The sequence below is a fragment of the Leishmania martiniquensis genome, chromosome 3 (assembly GCF_017916325.1).
Source record: "Leishmania martiniquensis isolate LSCM1 chromosome 3, whole genome shotgun sequence".
NCBI classification, from domain to species: Eukaryota; Euglenozoa; class Kinetoplastea; order Trypanosomatida; family Trypanosomatidae; genus Leishmania; species Leishmania martiniquensis.
Genome location: NC_090138.1, coordinates 231,652 through 255,000, shown reverse-complemented (window position 1 = coordinate 255,000; position 23,349 = coordinate 231,652). Strand labels below are relative to the sequence as shown.

General features: G+C 62.2%; 5 protein-coding genes across 5 annotated transcripts in view; 1 reads left to right on the top strand and 4 right to left on the bottom strand.

The window, feature by feature from the left end:
• The window catches only part of LSCM1_08109 (uncharacterized protein), a gene marked incomplete at both ends in the record, with an annotated part of 6,609 nt that extends 5,703 nt beyond the window's left edge, over positions 1–906 (top strand). The window contains one exon of the mRNA XM_067325449.1: positions 1–906. This exon is cut by the window's left edge and continues 5,703 nt beyond it. Coding sequence (XP_067181554.1) covers positions 1–906 — 906 coding nt within the window.
• Positions 907–2,369: 1,463 nt separating this feature from the next.
• On the bottom strand, positions 2,370–3,230 carry LSCM1_08108 (uncharacterized protein; the record flags this gene model as incomplete). Its single annotated transcript, XM_067325448.1, has 1 exon — positions 2,370–3,230. The coding sequence occupies one exon, from the start codon at positions 3,228–3,230 to the stop codon at positions 2,370–2,372; it is 861 nt and encodes a 286-aa protein (XP_067181553.1).
• A 10,480-nt stretch (positions 3,231–13,710) lies between these two features.
• On the bottom strand, positions 13,711–15,423 carry LSCM1_08107 (uncharacterized protein; the record flags this gene model as incomplete). Its single annotated transcript, XM_067325447.1, has 1 exon — positions 13,711–15,423. The coding sequence occupies one exon, from the start codon at positions 15,421–15,423 to the stop codon at positions 13,711–13,713; it is 1,713 nt and encodes a 570-aa protein (XP_067181552.1).
• Positions 15,424–16,435: 1,012 nt separating this feature from the next.
• On the bottom strand, positions 16,436–18,769 carry LSCM1_08106 (uncharacterized protein; the record flags this gene model as incomplete). The annotated part of the gene is made up of 1 exon (XM_067325446.1): positions 16,436–18,769. One exon carries the CDS (start codon positions 18,767–18,769, stop codon positions 16,436–16,438), a length of 2,334 nt encoding a protein of 777 aa, XP_067181551.1.
• Positions 18,770–19,762: 993 nt separating this feature from the next.
• Positions 19,763–22,504, bottom strand: LSCM1_08105 (uncharacterized protein; the record flags this gene model as incomplete). Its single annotated transcript, XM_067325445.1, has 1 exon — positions 19,763–22,504. The coding sequence occupies one exon, from the start codon at positions 22,502–22,504 to the stop codon at positions 19,763–19,765; it is 2,742 nt and encodes a 913-aa protein (XP_067181550.1).
• Positions 22,505–23,349: the final 845 nt, after the last annotated feature.

The following is a 23,349-nucleotide window of genomic DNA, read 5'->3' as shown; positions in this document are numbered from 1 at the left end:
CTCGCGTACCTCTTCTCTGTAAATAAGACGTGTGGAGTTCCGCTGGAGCTGCACCGCTCGGCGCTGAGCGACCCGGCGGTGATGGAGCTGTGGGCCGGTCGCCGCGTGGCGAAGCAGCACAGGGTCGTGCTGGCGCCGCTCGATGTGTGCTCGCCGGCGACGAAGCCATTCAACTACGTGTCGGTGTTCCGCATGATCTCTGCCTTCTATACGTACCTCGCCGGCACGCTGAAGGAGTCGGCCGACACAAGGCTGCCGTACATGTGCCCCAAGACGAAGAAGAAGAACTGTATTTTTGGCGGCAAGTCGGGCATGCCGCTGATGGCGAAGCTGAGCGAGACGGCCGAGCCGTACGCCGCCCGCGACCCGTTTGTTGCCATCAGCGGCTGCGGCGACCACTTTGTGCACAGCGAAGACCTCGTCACGACGCTGCGTCGCGGCCTCTTCTGTGACCGCCGCATGCTGCCGGTGCTGGACCTAACGGACGGCTGCCGCCACGACGGGGCACAGGTGCTGATCAATGCCTGCATCACAGACTTTGTGCGCTGTAAGGCGCAGATCGACTCGGTTCGCTCGAACTTCCGCTTCACCCTGCTCGAGGAACTGAACGGGCTCAGCCAGTCGGAGAGCTATGCCGTACTGAACCAGGCAGAGCGGCTGCTGTCGAACATATCTGGGCTGACGCGCGAGGACAAGTACACACCGCTGCAGGTCTTGAGCGCCCTCTACCCAGAGCGCGAGCGCGGCGAGAACCTCGCTGAGGAGGACCTCAAATTCTACGCCGGCACGCTGGGCGTCATGGAGTTCGCCACCCAACTGCACGAGCTCCGGCCGCACATTGACAAGGAGTTGGCGACAGTCCAGTGGATGGCGCGCATCGCCGAGATGCGTCGCGCAAAGAAATAGTAATAGCGGATATCTTTTGTTTTTTTCTTCTTTGCTGTGTCATCAAGGAAGCCGATGGACGTGCGCGATGGGGAGGGGAGAGGAGGGGTGCACCCACGCGAAGAGGACCGCCATCCGTCCAGCCTCTCCTCCGCGGCTCCCCATCGTCGCCGCGCTCCACTTTCACCCGTCGTCTGTGCACGCGTGAGCTGTCTGAGAAGCGCTGCTGTTCCCAAGGCTCCTGCGGGGCGTGCGCGCCTTGCAAGCGCACGCGCCCCGCTGCCGGGTGTTGCCCCCGCACCCCCGGCGCGGGGGCCGCCCGCCCCATTCCATTCGGAAGGGCCCCCCCCCGCGCGCGCGATGCGAGAGACCATATCCCACCCACCCGCACCTTTTTTTTTTGAAGACACCCAAACGCGCGCCCGCGGCGGCGGGGGGGGGCTCGGGTTCGGGCCCGGCCATTCGCCCCCGCCGACGAGCGGCCCCTCCTCTCGGCACGCACAGCGGGGGGGCCTCCCCGCCGGCCGAGGACGCCCCGCGAGGCGTGACCAGGAGGGGAGGCCTTCTGAGCAGGGGGAGCCACGCCTTTGAAAACCGAACGGGCGCAGCAACGCGATGCGAGCGACAGCCGTTGCGCCCGCCCGGCTGTGTTGAGCTCGAGGGCGTCACTGGCCGTGGCGACACGCGAAGACGCCAGTCAATCCGCGTTCTGGCGTCTTCCTGTCCTCTCGTCAAGGCACGCTTCACCGCAGTGGGCGTGGACACGCACTCCTCCAGCAGCCTCCTGCAGCAGAAGTCGGGGAAAAGTGGCGGCCCACACGGAGACGGTGCGCACTCGAAGTGCATTCGCGGCTCCTATTTTGTATTTCCTTCGACGAGTCGAGACACACATAGGAGAGTCACACAGCCGCCGGGCTAACCATGCGCCCGTGAGGCGCTACGAAATGGACGTGAGGAGAGGCAAGTTTTTCACTGCCGGTACGTATGGGACGATGCGCCGGCGCACGTGGCAGGCATTCGCCAGGACACACACCCTACACATGCCAACACCTCGGTCGCACCCCAGGGCGCTACGCAGTCGTCGATGCGGCACCCTACCTGTAACGAAGCACATATACTGTTTCTACTTGAACGCATCCGCACCCTGCCCTAGAATACACGCGCCGCGCCACACACACACGTACGCACACCGCCCCGTCCCCGCTTTCATCGCGAGAGAGGGGCGGCTCGGCATGGGCGGGGCACAAGGCGGTTGCTTGGCCTCCCCCCTCCCAGGGTGTGGGGGCACTGGTCCCTGAAACAACGGCGCGGTACCCCTTGTCATCACGACACGGGGAATCGATGCACCCAGAAAACAACGACTAGTCGAGTAGTGGCGTCTGTACCTGGTGCGGCGAGGTTGGTGGCTGCCGACAGCGAACATCAGCAGGCGGAAACGCTGGAGACTGAGGGAACGTGCCGGCGCAGTATAGGGCGCCTGTTGCTCATCTACTTGCGTAATGCTGCTCGATGGCGGCGGCGAACCCGTCGAACGAGCTGAAGTCCTTCGCTACACATGAAACCGTGACGCCATGTCGCGCCGCAAAGTCAGCAGTGTATGGGCCGAAGCAGGCCACATCAATGTTCGCCAGGCACTGAGGTGATCGGCGCAGCAATACAGCAATCTCGCCGGCGCTGGTGAAAGCGACAGCGCGGGCTCTTCCATCTGTCAGAGCCGTCACGGCAGCCGAGACGGCCTCATCGCTCACGGGACGCGTCGCGTATGCGTCGACTCGCACCACCTTCATCCCCGCTCCCCTGAGCTGGTCGACAAACTGTGGCACAACATCCGGCTCCGCGAAGCCCTCCACACACGGCGCCAGCACGGCGATCGTACGACCCTCCACGCGGCCACTCGCCACCAGCTTTGCGGCGATGCCCGCAGGGCTCGGCTCATCGGGGCATATCACTGGCCGAAAGCGTAGCCGCTCGAGGACGTAGTCAGCATCCTTGCCGATCGCAGCCAGAGCACACTTGCCGAGAACCATCTCGGCGTTTGCTGCGCGCGCCTCCTCGTCCTCCGCAGCGGCGCCGCCGGTGCGCTCCCACACCGGCTCGCTGCGACCGCCGTATCGGTGGTCCAAGGCGGCCCTCAGCGAATCAACGGCGCACCGACTGCAAAAAGCGATGTAGTCGATGCCGTCGAGATCATGCTCCAGCAGCGCGCGCATACCCGCCGTGTCCGGTGTCGCAACAGTCTCGATAACGGGAACAGCAATAGGGATGAGGCGGTGCGCCTCCAGCACCCGCGCAAAGCGCTCCGAGTACACCTTTGGCGCGGTAATCAAGATCGTGGTTGAAGACATCGAAGAGAAAAAAGAGTACGTGTGAAAAGGAGGAAGGAGGCCTCGAGGACCCCTCTCTCTTATGCCGGCCGTACGCAATAGGAGGTCTCGTGCACCGGGTGCTGATGCAGCGCCTGCGCGACGCTGCATGAGCAGGTGGCACATGGTGGCGCACCAAGCGCAATAAGAAGGAAAAGTGGATGAAAGAGGGCAGAGGAAAGACGCACATGTGCGGAGGATCGTTTATCGGTGTCAAACACAAGTCAAGAGTTCCTCGAAACGGTAACAGTGATAGAGTGAAGCAGCGCGCGACGAGTGCTGCTGACGGTGTACGTGCCGTCTGTACCTGTACCGTCGCATCACTTCAAGAAATCCGCGGCGCGCTCTCACCTCACCCCAGCCGTACTACACGGACGCGCACAAGTACCGCTCCTGCCACTTGGCACACACTCCCCAGATGATATCTGATACATCGCAAAGCACTTTCTCCTCCTTTTTGCGCCTCCCTCTTGAAGATGACGTGTTGCCTGGGAATCAGCGGTGACGTAGCGCGCATTGGCATGGCCACCCCTGTACTCTTCAGTGAAGAGCGCCCATCAAGGGCAAAAGCAGAGGACTCGCTCATGTGTACCTGTGCTGCCGTGCGTTCAATAGTGACTGTGCAGTAAACATGCTGTGCTTCATCACCCTAGCAGTGCTCATCGTGGCTTGCTAATGGCACATCGTCGTCCCTCCCCTGCGTACCACCCTCCTTTTCCAGCAGCAGTGTGCATAGGTTAGAGTTGAGTGCCTCGCGCCTGTGCGGAACCCCAGCGCTGCCTACGATGGTGTCTTGGCTCACGCTGTCTGGTACCAATTTACGCGAAAGGCTCACCCGGCAACCTCGATGCCCTCCCTGCAGCCTGCAGTTGCAATGGCCATGCCGCGCTTACAGCGAGGAGAGAAAGCCACTGACCGTACAAAGAAGTTGCTTCCTACCGTGCGCTGCTTCAGCGGCTGGAACACAGCAACGAACCAAGAAAAGACGCAGGAAAAGCCCGCGGTCATTGCTTCCTGAAAGCCACCATCACCGTCCTGCACGCGCACATAACCACATCGACAATGGATCGGTGCGCGGTAGAGGAAGCAAAACTGGCGTGCACCGGGGTGGCATCAAAGAAGGCGAAACCAGCACTGAATGTCACACACTGAGAAACCGCTAAAGGGCAAAATCGAGTTCAAGGAATATTCTCCCTCCAGACCTTTGTAAAAACTGGCAGCTACGAAAGTGCGAGCATACATGCACGTACGCCATCGGTCGCCGTCTTCCACAACAAGCTACGTTAGTAGCACACGATACTTGTGCATGCCTGCGTTTTCAGAATAGCTCAGCTCTGAGCTTCACGGCGAAGCAACACGCCATGAGAAAGCAGGGAGGTATACAAAAGTGCGAGGTAGAGCGAGCCTCTGTGATCAGCATGCCTCAGTTCGTTCCGCATGATTTCCAAATCCTTGTGAGGAATCCGCTGTATCGACACACAAGCCACATAGCACCGGTCTCTCATTCCCACAGCGGTGTCAGGAGACGGCTATTTTTTAGTGACTTGTGGGCTAAAAGTCCGTGCTGAAGTCACAGATGGTGATGGCACAGATAGTGTGCTAAATGATCCAGTGAGAGCTCGCATGCAGCAAGGAAGAAAGTAAGAGGAGGGACCAGATGGAAAGACACTGCACCTAATCCACATAGATGTGGGCGGCAAAAATAGGCTGGTTACTACCGAAGAGGCCGTTATCTTCAAGGCGAAGGCAGCAATGCAAGTGCCAAGGCCCTCCGCACAGGAGGCGCAAAATATTCACGTAGACACTAGTACATGCTCTGACCAATTAGAGGCGGTGTGGAGATGGAGCCGCACCAGCGCCTCGCCTAAGTGCACCCGAGAAGCCTTCGCTGCATAATCGGAGCGCGCTGAAGCGAGCCACCTGGTACATCACTCGCACAGGCGCATGAGAAACAATCTGGCACATGCGAGAGCAGTGCGCGAGTGATGTAGAACGACCCGAGCGTGTGGAAACACAGAAACACCACAAAGACATAGTTTGTGTGATGATGACTCCACACCCCGCCTCAACAGAATGCATGATGGCAAAGTCAGTTGTACAGCAGCCGCTCAGGATAGCTTTCCCATGGGCGACGCACTCGGCTACAACGAAAGCTGATACGGTCGCTCCCACGGCGGCATCCTACAGATCGGGCTGCAAAGCCCGAAAACTATCGGGCCTGCTCAGAGAAAATAGTCTGTGAGCAGCTTAGGTGCTTCGAAGAGGGAGAAGTGTTAGTGAGTGAAGACCAGCAGATGAGAGCAGGAAAAACATACTCCACACTTACCCCCGCTCCTGTTGCCTGCGTGAGTACAGCCTGGGCACTAACCCTATCCTCTTAGACGAATGCCAGCTTCAGCTTGGTGCGTTCAAGGGGCATTTCGCTGACCTTCGGCACTTCCCACGTCTGCGCTTCTTCTTCAACATGTCTCTGTTTTAAACAGCTCATACAAGAAGTCGAAACGCCGGAGAGGGATGCCGTGAGAACACACGAAACCTAATCATCTCGCTGACTCGCAGAAAGAGGGAAGTAGTAGCCCGATTCGCGCCTGAGTTTCGCATATTTCCCTAAAATGAACTTACCGTGGAGCCACTGAAACACCTTTGGTGTATGAGCACTCCTTGATGAAGATGAATCGTTACTTTTCCCAAGTGATGGGCACTCTAAGCGCCAACAAGGAATAGCAAGTAAGCGGCTGTCCGAGAAGCGCCTCGCGGAGCACGCACCGCCAAGCGGGGCCTGAAACAGTCCTACACAAATTCATCTGATCATCACACGAAGCGTGCCACGGCCATCACAAGTGAGAACAGCTCAACCACATCACCTCAACGAAAATCTTGCTGGAGAAGCGTCCCAAAAAGCTAAGTATTCCCAAGCAATCGTCCCGTGCGCCATCAAAGGCTGGGCCCCTACTAGAGAACGATGGGAAGCGGAACACTTATCTCGCCGTTAGTGTGCCTTTGAATTTGTGGTGATAGAGACAGAACTTCAAGATCAGAAGAGCCATACAAGATTTCGAGCACCATAACTTGTACAAGCAAAATTTAGTACAAGGAGGAGCACACTTTGAAAGAACGAAACTGAAGGCGGCGTCAAAAAAAAAAGACATTCCCACAACCTGTCACAGAGCATCGCTCAGCGCGTGGCAATGCAAAGATGAAAGCTGGGGAGACGTGCTCAAGAATGCTAGACATCGTGGCATACGTACATCTCAAACTTTGAAGGCGAATCCCATCCCCATCAGTTAGGATTTCTCGAAGCCCACCACCCTGCCTGCCATTTCCCCCTCCCTCGACCAATTCCCATGCTAGGCGCTTCAAGGTCAAGGAATGACTGTGAGTATCGCCCCGCTAAGTATCACGTGCGCTGAGTTTAATACGACATAGAGCTGCCTCAGTTCAGCCACACCGCTTATTTCTCCGTACCCAATACCGCCCCCCCTAGAAAATCAAACCCCACGCGCCCCTTTCCCCCAAGAACCCACACCCCGCTCTCTCCGAAAACCACCCCACACACACACACAGCCCTACCCCCACCCCACGCCACCACCCCCTTCGTTGTAGCCCTTTGAAAACCTCAACCGCCCACAACCAACCACGCAACCCCCCACCGCAGACACCCCTTCCGCCGGCAAACCGCCACCCCCTCCAGGAGACCAACGGCAGTGCCCGCCTCTGAAAAAATGCGATCGGCAGAAATGAGGGCGGTTCGAAACCCACTTCTTCGCCTAACCTTCGATACCAGTGCCTATTTCAGACCCTTTCCTCACAGGCGCGAACCCTGCGACGCGCCACGGCCAAGGCCGCTATGGAGCGCCCCGGCCCCCCCCCGAGCCCGCCACGGACCCGACCGCGTGCCAAAAAGCAGCGCCCGACATGCGGCGCGGCAATGCCCCAACCCTGTCAACTGAGCACCGCCCGGCCAACAGCCCCAACCCCAATACAAACACCCGACACCAGCAGCGCGACACATCGCCCCGGCCCCCATCCCCCCAACCCCACCGCAAGAAAGGGGCGGCCTCCCCAAAAAAGGGAGCGCCGAGCCCCCGAGCAATGCCAGGGAACCCCCGCAGCGGTTTAAAGAGCTGACACCGGAGGCAAAACGGGGCACTGGCGCACAGCCACCCCAGAGAAGCCCCGAAAAGCCACAGCCCCCATAGAAGGAACTACACCATCCCCAAAACCCGTGTTGTCCCATGGGCGCCTCTAGGGGGACCGCCCAAACGCCACCCCCGCCACCAAACGGAAAGAAGAGAGCGCCTCCTGAATTTCATGCGGGGGCAACAGGCAGCGAGGATGCCCCAGCGAAACGAAAAAAAATGCGCACGGAGAATAAGGTACGCCTCTTTTTCGTTCCCCCAAGAGCGCTTGAGCTGCGTTTGAAATGCGGCCAGGGGCGCTATCGCCATCCAACCTTGCACCACCCATGCAGCGGCAACCACAGCGAAGGCACCCCACGCGCCTGCTTCCCAAGCCGATGGGCATGGCCACGGCCGCTTTAGGGATAAACAAGCCGGTTGCACGAAAATAAATACACTTCAGTTTCAGAAGGCGAAGCCGGAAGGTGAACTTTCCCCCTGCAAAAGCCGGCGCCCCCCCCCCAGTTTCTTCGCAGAACCACTGCACGCACAAAGTGCCCCAGGCTTACCGAGACCAGCCCGCTTGCGGTGACAAAAGGGGCCAGCACCGCTTCTTTGCGCACTCAAACGAGGCAAAAAGGGAACCCCACCGGATAAAAGCGCGACCCACCGCACAGGAACCCTTTTTTCACAAATGCCAGGAAACCACCCACCACACCGGGGCTTTCGGACAAAAAACAAGGCGCTGCGGCATCGCTGGGGACCCCGGCGGCCACCAGCACCTTTTTTTCCCACAACCACCGCCAGCCAGGCAGGCGACAAGAGCCCCGCCCCCGCCGCAGTAAATACCCGAAAACCGGACGAAAAAGCAGTGCGAGACCCTACGTTTCCGCTTAAAAAAAGGGGGGTTGCGTCTTTCGCTTGTGGCTGCAAGCGGGGTGGGGGCTTCACCGGTGCGGTGGCGCCGCCTGTGTTTCGGGGGCCGGCTTTTCTCCCCCGCCACACCCCAAAACCCCGCCGGCAGGGCCCCCCGCTCGGCCACAGGAGCGCCGGCCCATCCCACAAGCAGAACGCCGGCGAACCAGGGGGCCGCGCGGGGGCCCGCAGGCTGGGCGCCGCCAAACCGGCCGAAAAGGGGCGGAAAGACCAACCCGCAGAGCCCACAAAACAACTTACCGGTAGAAAAGGGGAGGAAAAAAAGACTTTTTTTTCGCTACTTTTGAAAGGCGCGTTTGCTCTAAAAGGAAAGCCTCAACAGTGAAAGATCCGTTTAATTTTTCCGCAAGGGCTGGGAAAACCCCAAATGAGCCTTTTGCCTTTGCAAATGTTGGGGCGGTGGTGTTTTGGATAGTGGGGGCGCCTTCCCTTTAACGGTCATTTGCGATTGCCGCGAAACCACCCGCATGAGCGAAAGCGCGCGCGCGTGAAAGAGAAGGTTTTCAATCCGGTTTGGTGGCCCCTATAGGCATTAAGATGATCCCCAGCATGGCTTCGAAGCCAAAAGTCGACTCCCACAGGTAAAGCCTGGGCGTCGCGTGGCTCGTCGCCCCGCGTTGCTCTTCATTTTTCTGTCTCTAGACGTCCCCGCCTCGCCCCGTTATGCTGTCCAAGAAAGTCTGAAAATTTTCGGCTTGGCGTCTTGTGCCCGCCCTTCTTTTGGGGGGGCCCTATCCCGCCGCGAGCCGGGGCGTTGCTTGGCGTCGTTCCCCGGCACAGGAGGGGCGCGCGCGGGGCGGGGTTTCTTTTCCAGAGCCGAACTTTGCAAAACAAGTGCTCTTCGCAAAGGGCTGCGGGTGGCTGCCTGCAAAAAAAGGTTTGGGTCGCTGTGCTTTTTCGCCTGGCGTCCGGGGGGTGGGGGCTGGGGCCGGGCGCCTCTAGGGCCACAGGCGCCGCCAAACACCGGGCCGCGCGGCCTTTTCCCCCTCTCATCCTGGGCCGCCCCTGTGCGCCTGGCTTTCCTGGAGGGGGCAGTGTCCGTGTTATGTGGTAGCCCTTTTCTTTATGTCCTCTAGGTTGCTTCGCTGCTGGTGCCCTTTTCCTTGGGGGAGGAGCGCCTTCCGGCCCTAGGGTTTTGCGGGCTTTGTGCTTCCCGGGAAACGGGGCGCAAAGGCCCCCCCGGCCGTTTTGCAGCCCCACGATTTCTCCTTTCGCCAAAAGCCTTTGGTGGGCAAGGTTTGCCTAACCCATTGGCCGGCCTGGAAGCGCCCAGCCCGCGGGCCCCCGCTCTCTTCGGGTGAGGCGTCCCGGCGCTCCTGTGGCCGGGCGGGGGCGGGCCCTGCCGGCGGGGCTTTGGGGTGTGGCGGGGGCGAGGGGGCAAAGGGGGGAAAAGCCGGCCCCCGAAACACGGGCGGCGCCACCGCAGGCCACACAGCGGCCGCCACGGCGGAGGCGGCGGCACGGAGCCCCCACCCACGCAAAAAACCGAGAGGTTCTTTCAGGGCCAGGAAAAGAACCGGGGTGGCCTTTCTAGTGAAAATAATTGATTCATGGTTAGCATGTTTGCTGCCATGGCAGCGTCGCGGTTTTTTCAAAAGCACTGCTTTATTTCCTTGGAAAGCCGCCCTAAAAAATGCAACCGCACGGATTTACAACCCATGTTGGGTGCCTGTAAGTGGGGGGGGGTTTGGCATGCCGAGGCTCTTGCCTTTTCCCTTCTGTGCATTTATCTAATTCAAAGCCCGGGGTATACACTGAGTTTGGCTGCTCGCATGCGCAAGGGCCGGTGACCCGTGCAGTAGCTGGGGCCGCCACGCGCGTTTCCACGCGCGACTTTAGAACTCCGTGGGCCCGGGCCCTAAAGGTTTCCCAATGCCCAGGGGCGGCGGCGGGGTCCGGGCAGGGCGCGCCGGTGCGGTTAGGCAAAATGGTTCGCGGCCGGAAACTTGGCCGGTCGCCCATTTCCCCACAGCGAAAATATGCAGAGTGTTTCCCACACCGGTCCACAAAAGGAGACGGTTGCCACACAATAGCGTGGCCGTATTTCTATGGAAACGCCAGTGGCGAAAAACGGCTCAGCACGCATCCGCACGTTAGTGGGCTTGGTGGGAGACGGGGGGGCGCTAGTCACCGGGAGGGGGGGAAACGCCAGGCACCCCTGCGGATAAAAGGCCTGGAAAGGACGAGGCCCCGCCCCTCCGAAGCGCTAAAAACAAAACGATTGGCGATAAAATTTCATGAAAGCTGTTTTCTCCCAAATGGGCTGGGCGGCCCTACGGGGCGCGGCCTTCGGCCCATCAAAAAGCGCACAACGAAAAAACACCAGATCTTTTGCTACGAGTGGTTTGGCTAAGCTGCTCTGATTGAAAAGACCTAAACTTCCTAGTGTTCTCCGTATTACCAAAGGCCATCGTATTGCAGGCGATGCCTTTTCAGCTTTACGTGTGAGACCAAAGACGATTTTTTCAGAAAGCGGTCTGGAATTTAGGTGGCGGGGCCCTTTGCTCAACGTATTTGGCTTGGATGCTCTATGCTTCGCCTGAAAGGTTTTGGGGATGGGTAACTAACGAAGCAGCCCGCCGCCAGAAGGTCCCCCTTTTTTTGGCCCTCAGTTGTTCCTCGCTTGCCCGGCTCTTTGCGTGTCGGGGGCTGCGGGTCCCGGCGGCGGCGCTGATGCTTTTCGATAACCTTATTTTCGCGTTGTGTGGCAGAGGCCCTTCTTGGAGGTCGAGAATCCACAGCCTTTTTGTCCCCTTAGAACAAGGAATGTGGCTTGTTCCCGGGCGTGTGTGCTGGCGATGGGCTTTTTCCCCCTTGGCGCCGCCCACCAGAAACTTTTTGCCCAGCGTTCCCTCTCAGGCAGCCCGAATCGAGGGTTATGCCGGCTTCAAGACCACCAGTTGCGTCGAGATCGATAAGGGTGAAAGGATGATTCAATAGCAGAGGAAAAGGCCCTGCGCCTCTCCGGCGTTAAAAAAAGGGGGCCCTTGGCCTTCGGTCAAAAGGGAAGATTTGGGTGTTGGGGCGTGGTTTCCGGGGGGAGGGCGGGCGCCGGGTTTTTTTTGAGGGGGGGCGTGTGGCGCGGCGCGTCTTCCCGGGGGCGCGGGGCGCCGCCTTTGGCGCTCGCCAAAAGCGGGGGGGGGCGCTGGGGCCGCCCTAAACCAGGGGGCAGCGCGGCCGGCGCCACCCCTTTGCCCCAGGGCCACGGGCTGCTTGCGCGGCGCCGGTGGCGGGCGCCAGCTTTATTTTCCCACCAAGCCCCCCTCCCAAAACGCACAGAAGACGCCCGCCTTCCCAACCACATTCCCCCGCGTACGCGCAGCGAGGGTTATTCGCCCCCTCGCTCGTCCTACCGATTTGGCTGCGGGGAAAACGGTGGCACATGCGAGCATTGGGTGCTGGCTGCTGCTTTTTCCTTTTTATACCACAAGCCAGAGGAGCGCCATGAGCAGTCCATTGTCGTGTCGGTGTCTTTCTTCCCTTCCCTGCCCTGGAAAGACCCCGCGCGGCACGACGGCGTCCAACGCGTCCCGAAAACGAGTGCGTGGTGGGGGCCGCTCGTGCGTTTCCTTTTCGGAACTCGGCACCACCGCCCCGCGACACGCGGGGCGGCCTCCCAGCCCCCGCTTGCCCGGAAGCAAGCGCAGCAACAGGCGGGCCCCGCTGGCGAGCTATCGGTTCACAGCCCTGTCTACATAGGGGGTGGCGCCAATAGGGCCGCCGCCACCACTGCGTGCTCAAGCACCCGGGGCGACGCAGACACGTGCTCGGCGCCCATTTTGCGGTCACTGCGGCTGCCTGCGTGTGCTCTTTCCAACAAACAGATGAGCTCTGTTATGGGCCAGGGCCCCTCTGGCGCTTCGGCTTCCGCCGTTGCGGGTGGGGGTGGGGGTGTGCGGCCGTGGCCGGGCGTCCAAAGGACAGGTGGGTGAAAGCCACTTGTGTAGCAGAGACCCCGCGCGACTCGCTCCTCTCGATGCGGAGGCGTGACGTGAAGCGTATCGGATTGGCGGGGGCTTCGGAAGTACGGATCGCGCTGTTTTATCTCTGGGTGAGCCTCCTCGTCACAGACGTGTGGCTCTTACTGTCGGACTTGTTCTTTCCCACAAATATCGGATCCATTCACATGAATTTGCGAAAGCGAGGGGTACCCAGGCGAAAGGGTTCTGGGGTGCTTCTGCCGCTTGGCGGCGGGTGGGTCTGTCCTTGTTGTGGGGTGGGGGGTGAGGGTCCTTTGGGCGGCGGGAAAATATCGACGCGGCCATGGTTTTGTCGTGTGTGTGTGTGTGGTGGTGGGGGTGGAGTTGCCAGTGGAAACTGCGAAATGGGACCTTCACAGGCGTAGCGGAAACGGATGTTGGCCAACGAAGTCTGGTTGCAGTGCCCCTCTTTTCTGTCGTCCGTGCCCTGGGGCTGGTGTGTGCGCAAACGTTTGGCTGCTCAGGGTGGCCGTGGAGGGAGGGCTCTTTTCCTCGGGCCGGCTGTCACCATATGGGTGGGCCGCTGCTGGCGGCCTTTTTGGTCCCGCCTGTAAAGGTCGGGGTGGGACGGGCCACCTTCAGAGTGTTGGTGGTGGTGTGTGGGCGTTGGTGCCTTGCAAAAACTCCGACATCGAGCTGTTCTCACCTTATCGCGGCCGAGCTTCCTGTGTTTATGAAGCGGCAACGAAATTATGAACGGCGTGCACGCAGACCCTCCCGCGCCGTTACCCCGCAACCGTCGGCAGGGGTGGTTGTTGTGGTGTCTACTAATCATGGGGCCTGTGAGCACGGTGTGGAAAGGGCCGATTCGGGCTCAGGCATCCTGCTGCTCCAGGGGGGCGTGTGGGGTCTTTAAAGGCCATGGCTTGCGCGTCTGTCTGTCCGCGCGGCGGGCTCGTGCCTTGGGGCGGCGTGAAGTGGTAGGGGCCGCTTCTCATCGCTTTTTGTTCTGGGCCCCCCGGCTTCCCCGCATTTCTTCCGGTGTCAGCCTCTTAAATCGCTGCGGGGGTTCCCTGGCATTGCTCGGGGGCTCGGCGCTCCCTTTTTTGGGGAGGCCGCCCCTTTCTTGCGGTGGGGTTGGGGGGATGGGGGCCGGGGCGATGTGTCGCGCTGCTGGTGTCGGGTGTTTGTATTGGGGTTGGGGCTGTTGGCCGGGCGGTGCTCAGTTGACAGGGTTGGGGCATTGCCGCGCCGCATGTCGGGCGCTGCTTTTTGGCACGCGGTCGGGTCCGTGGCGGGCTCGGGGGGGGGGCGGGGTTGGGAAGGCGTGCGTGCGCTGGATTCGCGACAATGTTTTGTTTACGGCGTGTCGGTGATTAAGCGAGGCGGAATGTCCCCGGGCAGGTCGGGCACGGTCGCGTGGGCGGCGCGTCCGTTGCTGCCTGTGGGGGGGGGGGATCTGGTACAAAAAAAAGGGGGTGGGAGCTTTCACGCGGCTCCGCTGAGGAGGCTCAGGACAAGTCTCGTGGCGAGGTCGAAGTTAACGGAGCCCTCGATGCAGTGCAGGGCGGGAGCGGTGCCGCCGCCGTGGGGCGGAGGCGTTGCCGCGGCCAGCTCCCCTGCGAGCGCGTCCGCAAGCCTTGCGGGAGCATCCTTCGCGGGGTCGTAGGCGGGGCGCAGGAGATGGTGCCCATGAAACAGGTAGTTCTGCGCCCGCGTCAGAAGCTCGTCTACGCCGCCATCGTGCAGTGGGATCTCGCGAACGGCATTGCGCACCGGCGTCGGCGCCGTGCTGGCGAGCTCTTCCACATTCCAGTCGAGTAGCACTACGCCTGCCAGGGCGTTGACCACGACAGGGTCCCACTGCGAGCTGGCGCGAGGCGCTGATGCTGTGTGGGTGTCCTCGAGTCGCACGCGGTAGGCCTTGTTCATGTTCCACAGCACGCCGTCGGTGTTGCGCAAGAAGGCGCGTAGGCCGGCCTCCGACCGGAGAAAGAGTGGGAGCTCGACGGTGGCGGCCAAGCCGGGGTTGGGCCGCAGGGTTCCCAACACGGCGCCAAGACCCACCGTGATGTGGTGCGGCAGTGAGCACGCGAAGATACTGGGAGATGCGGGCCGCGCGCTGGCAGGGTCTATCATGCGTCGCACAGGCGTGCCAGCTGCAAGGAAGAAGCGCTCCGCCGCTGTCAGTCGCACATCGTCGCCGCCGCTCGCGTTGGAGGACCCCTGCATGGCAGCCGCCGAGAGGCAGTGCAGCGCCAGCGTAGTCTTGCCGCTGCGTCGGGGGCCAACGACGAGTACAGCGCGGCCTGTGCGCGGGTGCGAGAGAACGGCGCCGTTCAGCCACACGGCACGGTAGTTTGACAGAAGTGCCGCCCCAAGTGCCAGCTCAGTGATGCGGAGGTGATGCATGACGGCATCCTGCGGCTGCTGCGACGGACACGTCCCGTCCAAGGCGGTGCCCGACGACGACGACGGCGGCGGCGTGGATGGCGCCACTGCTGCTGCGTCACCGAAAAGGCACCACCGATCCAGCAACGCACTGGCTGCGTAGAACGGCGAGAGTGCGCAGGGTGGCAGCTGACGACCGAGTGCCATCGCCGTACGCCGGGCATCAAGGAGCGAGCCGGTCGTCACCCCAACGTGCGCGGTGAGGCGCTGCGCAACGAAGCCGTCCAGCAGGGGCTGCTGGATCCACTTCACTGGCGATAGGTACGGTGCGCCGGGCGGCGGGGCCGGGACAGCCCCTGTCGCTGCTGCGTGCTGGTAGGCGTAAGTCTCGCCGCGCAGGACACCCTCCGTGTACTGCTGTGCCTCCAACACGATGTAATCAGGGTAGCCCAGCGGCGCTGCGGGTGGGCCAACGTGGGCACTGACATGCGCACTGACCAATCGATGAGCCGTAGTGGCCGCTGACGGCGCTGCACCGGCCGTCCCTTCCGCGCCTCGATCGCGCGCGAGAAACGGCTCGTACTCCCGCCGCCACCACTGCAGCACCGCATCGCTGTTTGTCGTCAAACTCAGATCCACCGACGCTGGCACGGGCAGAGATGAGGACGGCTGCACCGCATGACGCACGGGGAGTCGCATCGTCGCGCCCAACGGTGTGGGCATGTGACGGTCGCACAGCGCGTTGTAGTGGAGCTTCTGCCACTGATGGAAGGACCGTGCAGCAAGGCGCTTGTGCCCCTTCCCGCGCATCGGCGCTCACGTGCAAGGGAGGGGGAGGGGGAGTAACGGTGTCACCGATCTGCGTATGCGCATGTGTGCGCGAGGAAAGAGGGAGAGGGAGAGAGAGAATGGTGTGTGTGTGTGTGGGGAGGAGGAGCGCGTAGGAGAAGAGCGTGGCCGCCGGAGTAGTGCGCGGGTTGGCGTGGACAAGCAGCCATCGGCGTGTGCACTTCCTCTTCAAGCGCTGCTCAAGGCGGCTCTCCGCAGGAGGGCGCGGGGTGGAGGGAAGAGGCTCTCCCTCTTTCCCCCGCCGCCGTGTGGGGCTGCCGTTGACGACAGCAACCGCGACACACAGACGCATACAAGCACGCTTCATGTGCACGCCCGTGCAGACGAGTGTGTGTGTGTGTGTGTTTTTGGGGGTGGGGTACGCATGCGCAGGAGGTACAGAGAAGGGCAGTGGTGGCCGCCGTGGTGGGAGCGAGGATGCAGGAGCCCTCCATCACACGACGAAGCGGTGTGCTTTACTCCCCCCCCATGTGCAGCTTCTTCCTTCCGCTCGCTTCGCCGCGACCACCGACACTCCATCGACCGCCACAGTTCAGCCTTCCCCCCTCCCCTCACCCTCTACACACACATCCCTGCACATTTCTGGTTACCTTTGGTATACGCTAGCGGGTGCGTGCGGGTGTCTGTAGACAGCGTAGCTCTCATCATGGGCGGAGAAAACAGGGAGGGAGAGGTGGGGGGGGGGACAGCACAGGAGACAGGCGAAGTAATGCGCCGACACTATCGGAGACGCTCGAGCACAAGCAGATGAGCTCACCGCACAAGCTCATCGGCGAGAGCACCCACGAGGCGTGAGGGTGCTTCACCGCGGGCGGGGTTGGGGGTCGGGCGGGGGTAGGCGGGACGGGCAGGAGCTTCAATACTTCTCCTGCTCATCTTAGTCGCGCCCACGCTCACGCGCTCTCCGTGCGGACGCGCGTACAGGTCTCCCCCCGCCCCTCCCCTACCCATTCATGGAAGTCCGCGCGCGACCTCATCCCTGAATCGTAACAGAATGCGGTGCTTCGTGCGACGACGGACGCACGCGCAGCTCCTTCATCTTCAGTTCGTACTCCGCTTGCACCTTCTCGGCATCCGTCATCTCCTCCCACATGACGTAGACGAGAGCCGCGACACTCAGGAACAGGATGGCGATTAGGTTGTAGTACCACGGCGAGTCGCCCTCCACCTGCACATTCCAGCTCGGCACAATGACCAGCATCAGCGCCGTGAGAGGCGAGGAGAGCTGGGTGACGATGGAGCACAGGGCGGCGCTGTAGTGGTTGAGGTAGGCACAGCCGACGTAGGTGAAGACAAAGCCAAGCGTGTACAGAAGGCAGTAGAGGAAGTTTTCCCGGATCGTAAAGACGCAGCGGACGCCATCGACAAAGTTGTCCCACGTTGCGCTGACCGTGTCGCTGTTGCCCCACCACGGCAGCGCATCCGCCGGGAGCAGGGCCAGCGTGAAGCACATCTGCATCGTTGTCTCGCCTGCCAGCATGACGAGCTTGACAATGGTGTCATCACCTTGGCTGTAGCGCACCGTGAACATGGTCTCCGTCGGGAGCGGCGGCGCGGCACCCGCGGTCGGACGCAAGTCTTCGCCGTCCTCAGGACCACTCAGGCTATACATCACATGATGCTCACCCACGGGACTCGCTACGGGCTCGTCTGGCGATGTGGCAGGGACGACGACAGGAGTGCCACCAGTGCCGTCGTGCGTCACCAGCGCACGCGCCTCGGTGCTGTTCGGCAGCGCGTAACCGTCGCTCGCATCTGCGGAGCCGTGCTTCACTGCGCCCGTCCGCTTCGTCTTCGGCTGCTCGCCAAATCCTGCGACGCGCAGGTCTTTCTCGTCGTCGTCGTCGAGCCTGCCCATCGAGCCGCGGCCTCCGTAGCGCATGATCGGTGACGCTGCCTTTGCGTAGCCCACGTCCAGAAGCGAGGCGGGGCCGACGCGGTCGCCGGCCCCGCCCCTGACAAACGTGCCGGAGGTGTTGGGCGTGCCCTCGTCGCTGTGGTGCACCGCGGAAGAGGCCGGCTCGGCGCCTTCTTCCGCGTTCGTCAGTCGCGCGCGCATCCACGAGACGAACTTCGGGTCGCGGGTGTACACAATCATGTACAGGGACTGCCACACGTTCATGAGCACGCGAAACGGCATGGAGAGGAAGAAGATGAGGATCCACCACTTGCCCTCGCCCATGTTGTGGTCCTTGATGACGCCGTAGAGCGAGGCGGCGAGGATGCCGCAGATGGTGAGCACAAAGACCGAGACGATGTAGGGGTTCGCGTAGCGGCGCGTGTCGCGCAGGATCCACTTGCTGAGGAACACGGCGTAGAGGGGGCAGAGGTTCGAAAAAAGGGCCTGCAGCACCTCGGAGGTGTACGACGCGGCGTACGTGGCCATCCAGCTGTTGACGGCGTCGCAGAGCCCGACCGCGGTGAGGATGACCCATCCGTGCGCGTGCCTGGCGAAGCTCAGCGATGGCCGCCGAATCGCGGTGTAGGCGCCGAGGAGGAGCACGAAAAGGACGGCGAAGAAGATGCCCGGCACGGCGAAGGCGGTGTAGTTGCCGGGCGCCCCGTCCGAGGGGAAGGATATGAGCCAGAAGTTGAGCATCACAATCTGCATGAAGTTGCCGACCATGACGAGGGCGACGAGGAAGGTGACCCACAGAAACTGTTTGGGCGACATCGTCTGCAGCCGCTTGCGGATGGCGCATAGGGAGGGCACAACGACATAGGCGGCGCGGCGAGGCAGCGAACAGATGAGGGCAATGACCGCGCTGCCCGCATCGTGCGCGGGCGCGGGTACCGTCACTGGCGACGACGGCGCGGCACAGGGCGCGGAGGTGGATATGCTAGCAGCGTCAACAAAGCCGTCCCGCGTGGTGGGCTCCACGCAGCGCGCTGCCATCCCAGTCGCCACCGCCACCTCCACCGCGCCATTGTCCACCGCTGCCGTCGCCGCCGCGCCACGGACAGGATACCGCTCCACCTCAACTGACGTTTCCGTGAGGGAAGACGCAACGCTGGTCCCGCTGGCGAGCAGGCTGCCGGTGGGCGAAGATGGAGGGGAGGTGGGGAGGGCACGAGGCCTGCTGCTGGCGATCGCTGAGGTCGTGGCTACAGCAGCGGGGGAGGAGACACAGGTAGCGTTGCTCAGATCCTCTTCGTCGGGGAGAGTGTTGCGACGCGAGTCCGCGAAGGCTGCTACAGTGGCCGCCGCCATGGCACCGCTGATGCCCTCCCGCATCAGCGGTGACCGCTGCCCTTCCGGGGGCAGGGCGCCAGTCATGGCCTCCACACCGAGGCTGACCCCTTCCATCTGCTTCGTGTGGATTGGGGACATGCCAACCGGAGGAGGAGGAGGTGTGTGTGTGTGTGTGCGTGCGTGCGTGTGTGGCGGCGGCACGGGTACACGAGCACACAGAGGCGTCAGCGACCGGAGAGATGCCCCACGCACAGTATGGAGAGGCAAGAGAGCTCACCCTACAGAGAGAGAGGGGGGGGACGTGTGGTGAGGAGGGCTGTAGCAGAGGCGTGAAAGGGGGGCTCTTACACACACACACACGCACATACACACACAGAGGCGGAGAAGCCCATTCGGGGCGCTCCTGTCTGCTCCTCCTCTTCCTCTCCGTCCTCCAGACAGCCCCTCTTCTCTTGGCTATCCTCTTTCGGTGTGTGTGTGTGTGGGCGTGTGTGTGCCCCATGCACTCTGAGGAGTGCTCGACGACAGTGCCTTCGGAGAGGAGGAGGCGACGCGCTCGAGGGGTACGCAACATGCCTGCATGCCCCCCCTCCTAGACGCCACCGAGTCGCTGTCGAGCACAACGGCAGGGAGAGAGGGGGGGATATGCAAAGTTTCTAGCCTCTCCCTCCCTCTACTGGCATAAGCAAAGACATGCACACACGCATCAACCGTAGTGTTACTCCCCCTCCACCGCCTCTCTGCACACAGCATTACATCAAGTGGGGAGGGGAAGGGGCGGGAGAGACAGCAGCGCAGACACACCGACACACGCTCATGCGCAACCCCTCCTCTCCCCCAACCACGCAGGCTCGCATGTCCCGCCCCGCTTCTTTTTTTTTTGTTTCGTGTCCGGTACTCGCCAACAGCAACAGAAGAAATAAGCCAACCCACACCATGACGCCATCAAGGGAAAGCAGCGGACACGGACGACACCCCTCCCCCCTCTCTCCGGTGCTCGTCGGCGAGAGCCACTCGACGTGGGGCCGACAGGGGTGGTGGTGGTGGTGGTGGGGAGGAGGAGGCAGGAGGGAGAACCGCACTCGGGCGACGACGCCTTCGGCCCTCTCAGGGATGGTGCGGCTGCTCGTTAGCCGCACCATCCACCGTGTCTTGGTCGACCACGACAACGTAGTCTGACTGGCGACGACGGCGGTAGCGCCGCGATCGCGGATGGTGATGCGGCTGTGGTGCGGCGAGGTGGCCGCTGCTGCCGTCGTGAATCTCATGGTACAGCTGACCCTCTGCCGACGACGGTGCGTGTCGCCGTGCCTGCTCCTGCATCATCGCCCACTTCAGCTGCATCTCACCCACCGCCTTCGCCTCCACCGTCATTTCGTCCCAATAGACGTACATGACGGTGCCGCAGGATAGGAGAAGAATCGCAAAGACGCTGACATACCACGGGGAGGCGTCGCCGGTCATGTTCAGTGAGGGGAAGGCGATCAGGACAAGGGCCGTGATGGGGCCGGAGAGCTGGCTGACCATGGAGCAGAGGGTCACGCTGTAGCGGTTGAGGTAGGCCGAGGCGATGTAAACCAGAACGAAGCCCGTGCTATACAGGATGCAGTAGCGCATGTTGCGAGGGCAGTGTAGAACACAATCGATGCCATCCTCGAGGTTCTGCACCACTTCCTGGATCGAGCTACTGCCGCCAAACCAAGGCAGTGCGTCCATCGGCATGAGCACGAAGGCGAGGATGGCCTGGATCGTTGTGTCGGCGGTTAGCATGACGAGCTTGACGCTCGCGTCCTCTCCGTGGAGGTGGAGCTCGCTATGTGGGACGTGTAAGCGATAGTGCCCATGCACCGACCCATCCGACGAGGTCCCGGGCGACGCCGCGCCCGGGGACCGCAGAGGCACTGGATCCACCGCTTCGCCCGCCTCCGCCGTGGAGAGGGGATGAGGTGCGACGCCCTCGTTGTCCACGAGGCGCGTGCGCTGTCCCGGAGCAGCCGTCGCCGCACTATTGTCGCTCTCTTCGTACTCCGCCTCATTCACGTGCTCGGCGAGGTAGGCCGTCAGCTGATCGTTGCTCGTATACCGAATCATGTACATGGTCTGCCACACGTTCATCAGCACCGTTGGCGGGACGGAGAGGAAGAAGATGAGACACCACAGTTGCTGGTCTAGCGCCACGGCAGACAGGGACGATGGCCCCTCGGAGAAGGTGGCCAACCGAAATTTCCTCGTGGCGCGACCACCAACTGCCGCCTCGCTACTCCCGCTGCCGTGCTCCGCGTGGTGACGGTGCGCGATGACGTAGTTGAACAGTGAGGCCAGCGCCACGCCGGATGCGATCAGAGCGAAGCTCACCACTACGTACAGATTCGCATAGTCGCGCGGGTCCTTCAGCAACCACTTGGTGAAGACGGCAGAGTAGATGGGGACGAGGGAGACGAACAGCGCCTGCAGCACCTCGGGTGTGTTCGCAGCGGCGTAGATGGCCATCGCGCTGTTCAGCGCGTCCATTGCACCAATGCCCAGGAGCAGCCGCCACCCGGCCCACTCGCGCGTAAAGGACAGGTTCGGCCGCCGCCATAGCGCGTACGTGATGGAGAGCACCATAAAGAAAGCTGGGAACAGCACCGCAGAGATGACGAAGGTGGTGTAGCTGCTCGCGAGGGCGTTGGCATGCTCCTCGCTACTGCCGCTGTCACTGCTGGCGGAGGACGACGACGACGACATCGTCGCGCTCATCGATCTCAGGTTGGTTGGGAACTGGTGGATCCAGAAGTTAAGAAAGATGACCTGAAATGCATTGCCCACCAGCAGCATCGCCATGAGCAGCAACACCCACAGGAACTGTAGGAGCGAGGTGCTCTGCATACGCCGCACCACAAGCTCCACGAGCGTCGGCGGCGACTCCATCGGCGACGGTGCGCCTCTCGACAGAAAGGCGGGCGCGGTACTGTTGCCGTTTGTGCCTCCGCCAGCGACCGGGTTGCCGGGCCGTCCGCCCTCTGCCGGCTCCACATCGCCATGGGCGCCTCCTCTCGCCACCAGCGGCTCACGCGCCGTGCCTCCGGCCAGCGGTGCGGGATCGCTCCCCTCGACCCCACTGGCCGCGTGCGCGTCGCCATCAAGGGGGGCGTCAGCGTGCGGATCGTACGCCGGGGCTCCGACCACGCAGTCGGGCCAGGCCTCCACCGCCATCTGCCGTGAGGGGTGTGGGTGCTCGCTCTGCTGCGGTTGCGGGAACGCCCCGTGTAGTCGGCCTCCACTGGGCGTGTGGGGGCATGGGCGTTGCTGCAGCTGGCCCAGCTGGGAGCCAGCACGCATACCTGGGGTGCTGTTGCCTGGCGCCTGCGTCGTCGTCAAGTCGACTGTGTCACTCGGCGTCTGCACTGCCACCACAGCGCTCAAGGAGCTGCGCGAGACGGCGTCACTGCTGTCCGACGCGGTGCCGTACGACTTCACCGGGCGCACTGGCGGCGAGCTCGGCGGCTGAAGCAGGGCGACACCCGCGTCCGTGCACCACGCGTCTGCCGCCGCCTCGTAAGCGTCCGTGTGAGAGGCCCGCAGCGCGGACAAAGCAAGCGACACGGACGAGGAGGACGAAGACGAAGACGGCGCCGCGAGGGTGGCACGGCGGTGGCGCTCACAGTGCTGATCCAGACGAGGTGACTGCTGATGATAGCGCTGGCAGCCGAGGGCGCCAGCTGACGGGTGGGGTTCTTGACGGGGCGATGGGCTGAAGGGAACAGCGGCGGATGGAGGCGGCGGTGGCGCAGGGAGGCCCTGGCGCGTGTTCGCTGTCCTGGCCGTCGTCTGCGGCAACGACGCGTCCATCACGGCCATAGTTGCCATCACGGCCGAGGAGAAGGCGGAGGTGTGCCGAACGAAGTTGGACGCTGTCGGTTGGTGGTGGTGGAGGGGATAACCAAGCTTTCTAACCTCACACTCCGACCGACCGACCGACCCACCCACACACACACCGGGGCAGAGCCGGGCTGGCACGCAGGCAAAGAGAGCGAGCAAGCGAGCGGCTGTGGGAGTGCCCGTCGGGATGGGCGAGTCCACGAGGACGAGCGCAGATGAGCTGCAGGGTGGGCTTAGAAGAGCGGTCGAGGGGGATAGGGACCAGGAGAGGTGCCGTCTCAGACCCTCAGAGCAACCAGAACACCGTGGGTAATGCGGAAGTGAGCGCAGAAGCAGCAGCAGCAGGAGAGAGAGAGGTGGGGGAGAGGCAACCCAAAAGAGTTGATGCTCACGCTTGTGTGTGTGTGTGTGCGACGCCCAGAGACGAAGAGAAGGGAGGGGAGGGGACACATACACATAAACACAGAGAGAGAGAGGGATGTAAGGACGCTTTTCAGCTTCTCTGCGTTAGGGCAGACACACCCCATCTTCGCAGAGGCCAGCGTGGCGACGGCGCCGTGAGCACGGTGCGTGTGCGGCCGTGGGGGGGAGGTGGAGATGCGGAGGAGTTGAAGAGAAAGCGAGATGAAAGGGGGCGGTCTCTCCCTTCCTCCTGCCCCTCTCTCGATGCGCACCGCTGCCTCTCACCTCCTTGTCCGTTGTTTAAAAGGGTCGAGTGAGCGGCTTAGCGTCGTACGGAGGGGGTGGCGATCCTACTCGGCGTCATGCGCCGACCTCACCCATTGCTGGCATCACCACCGCTCGTCATGTCGCGCGTACGCGCGCACTAGGGA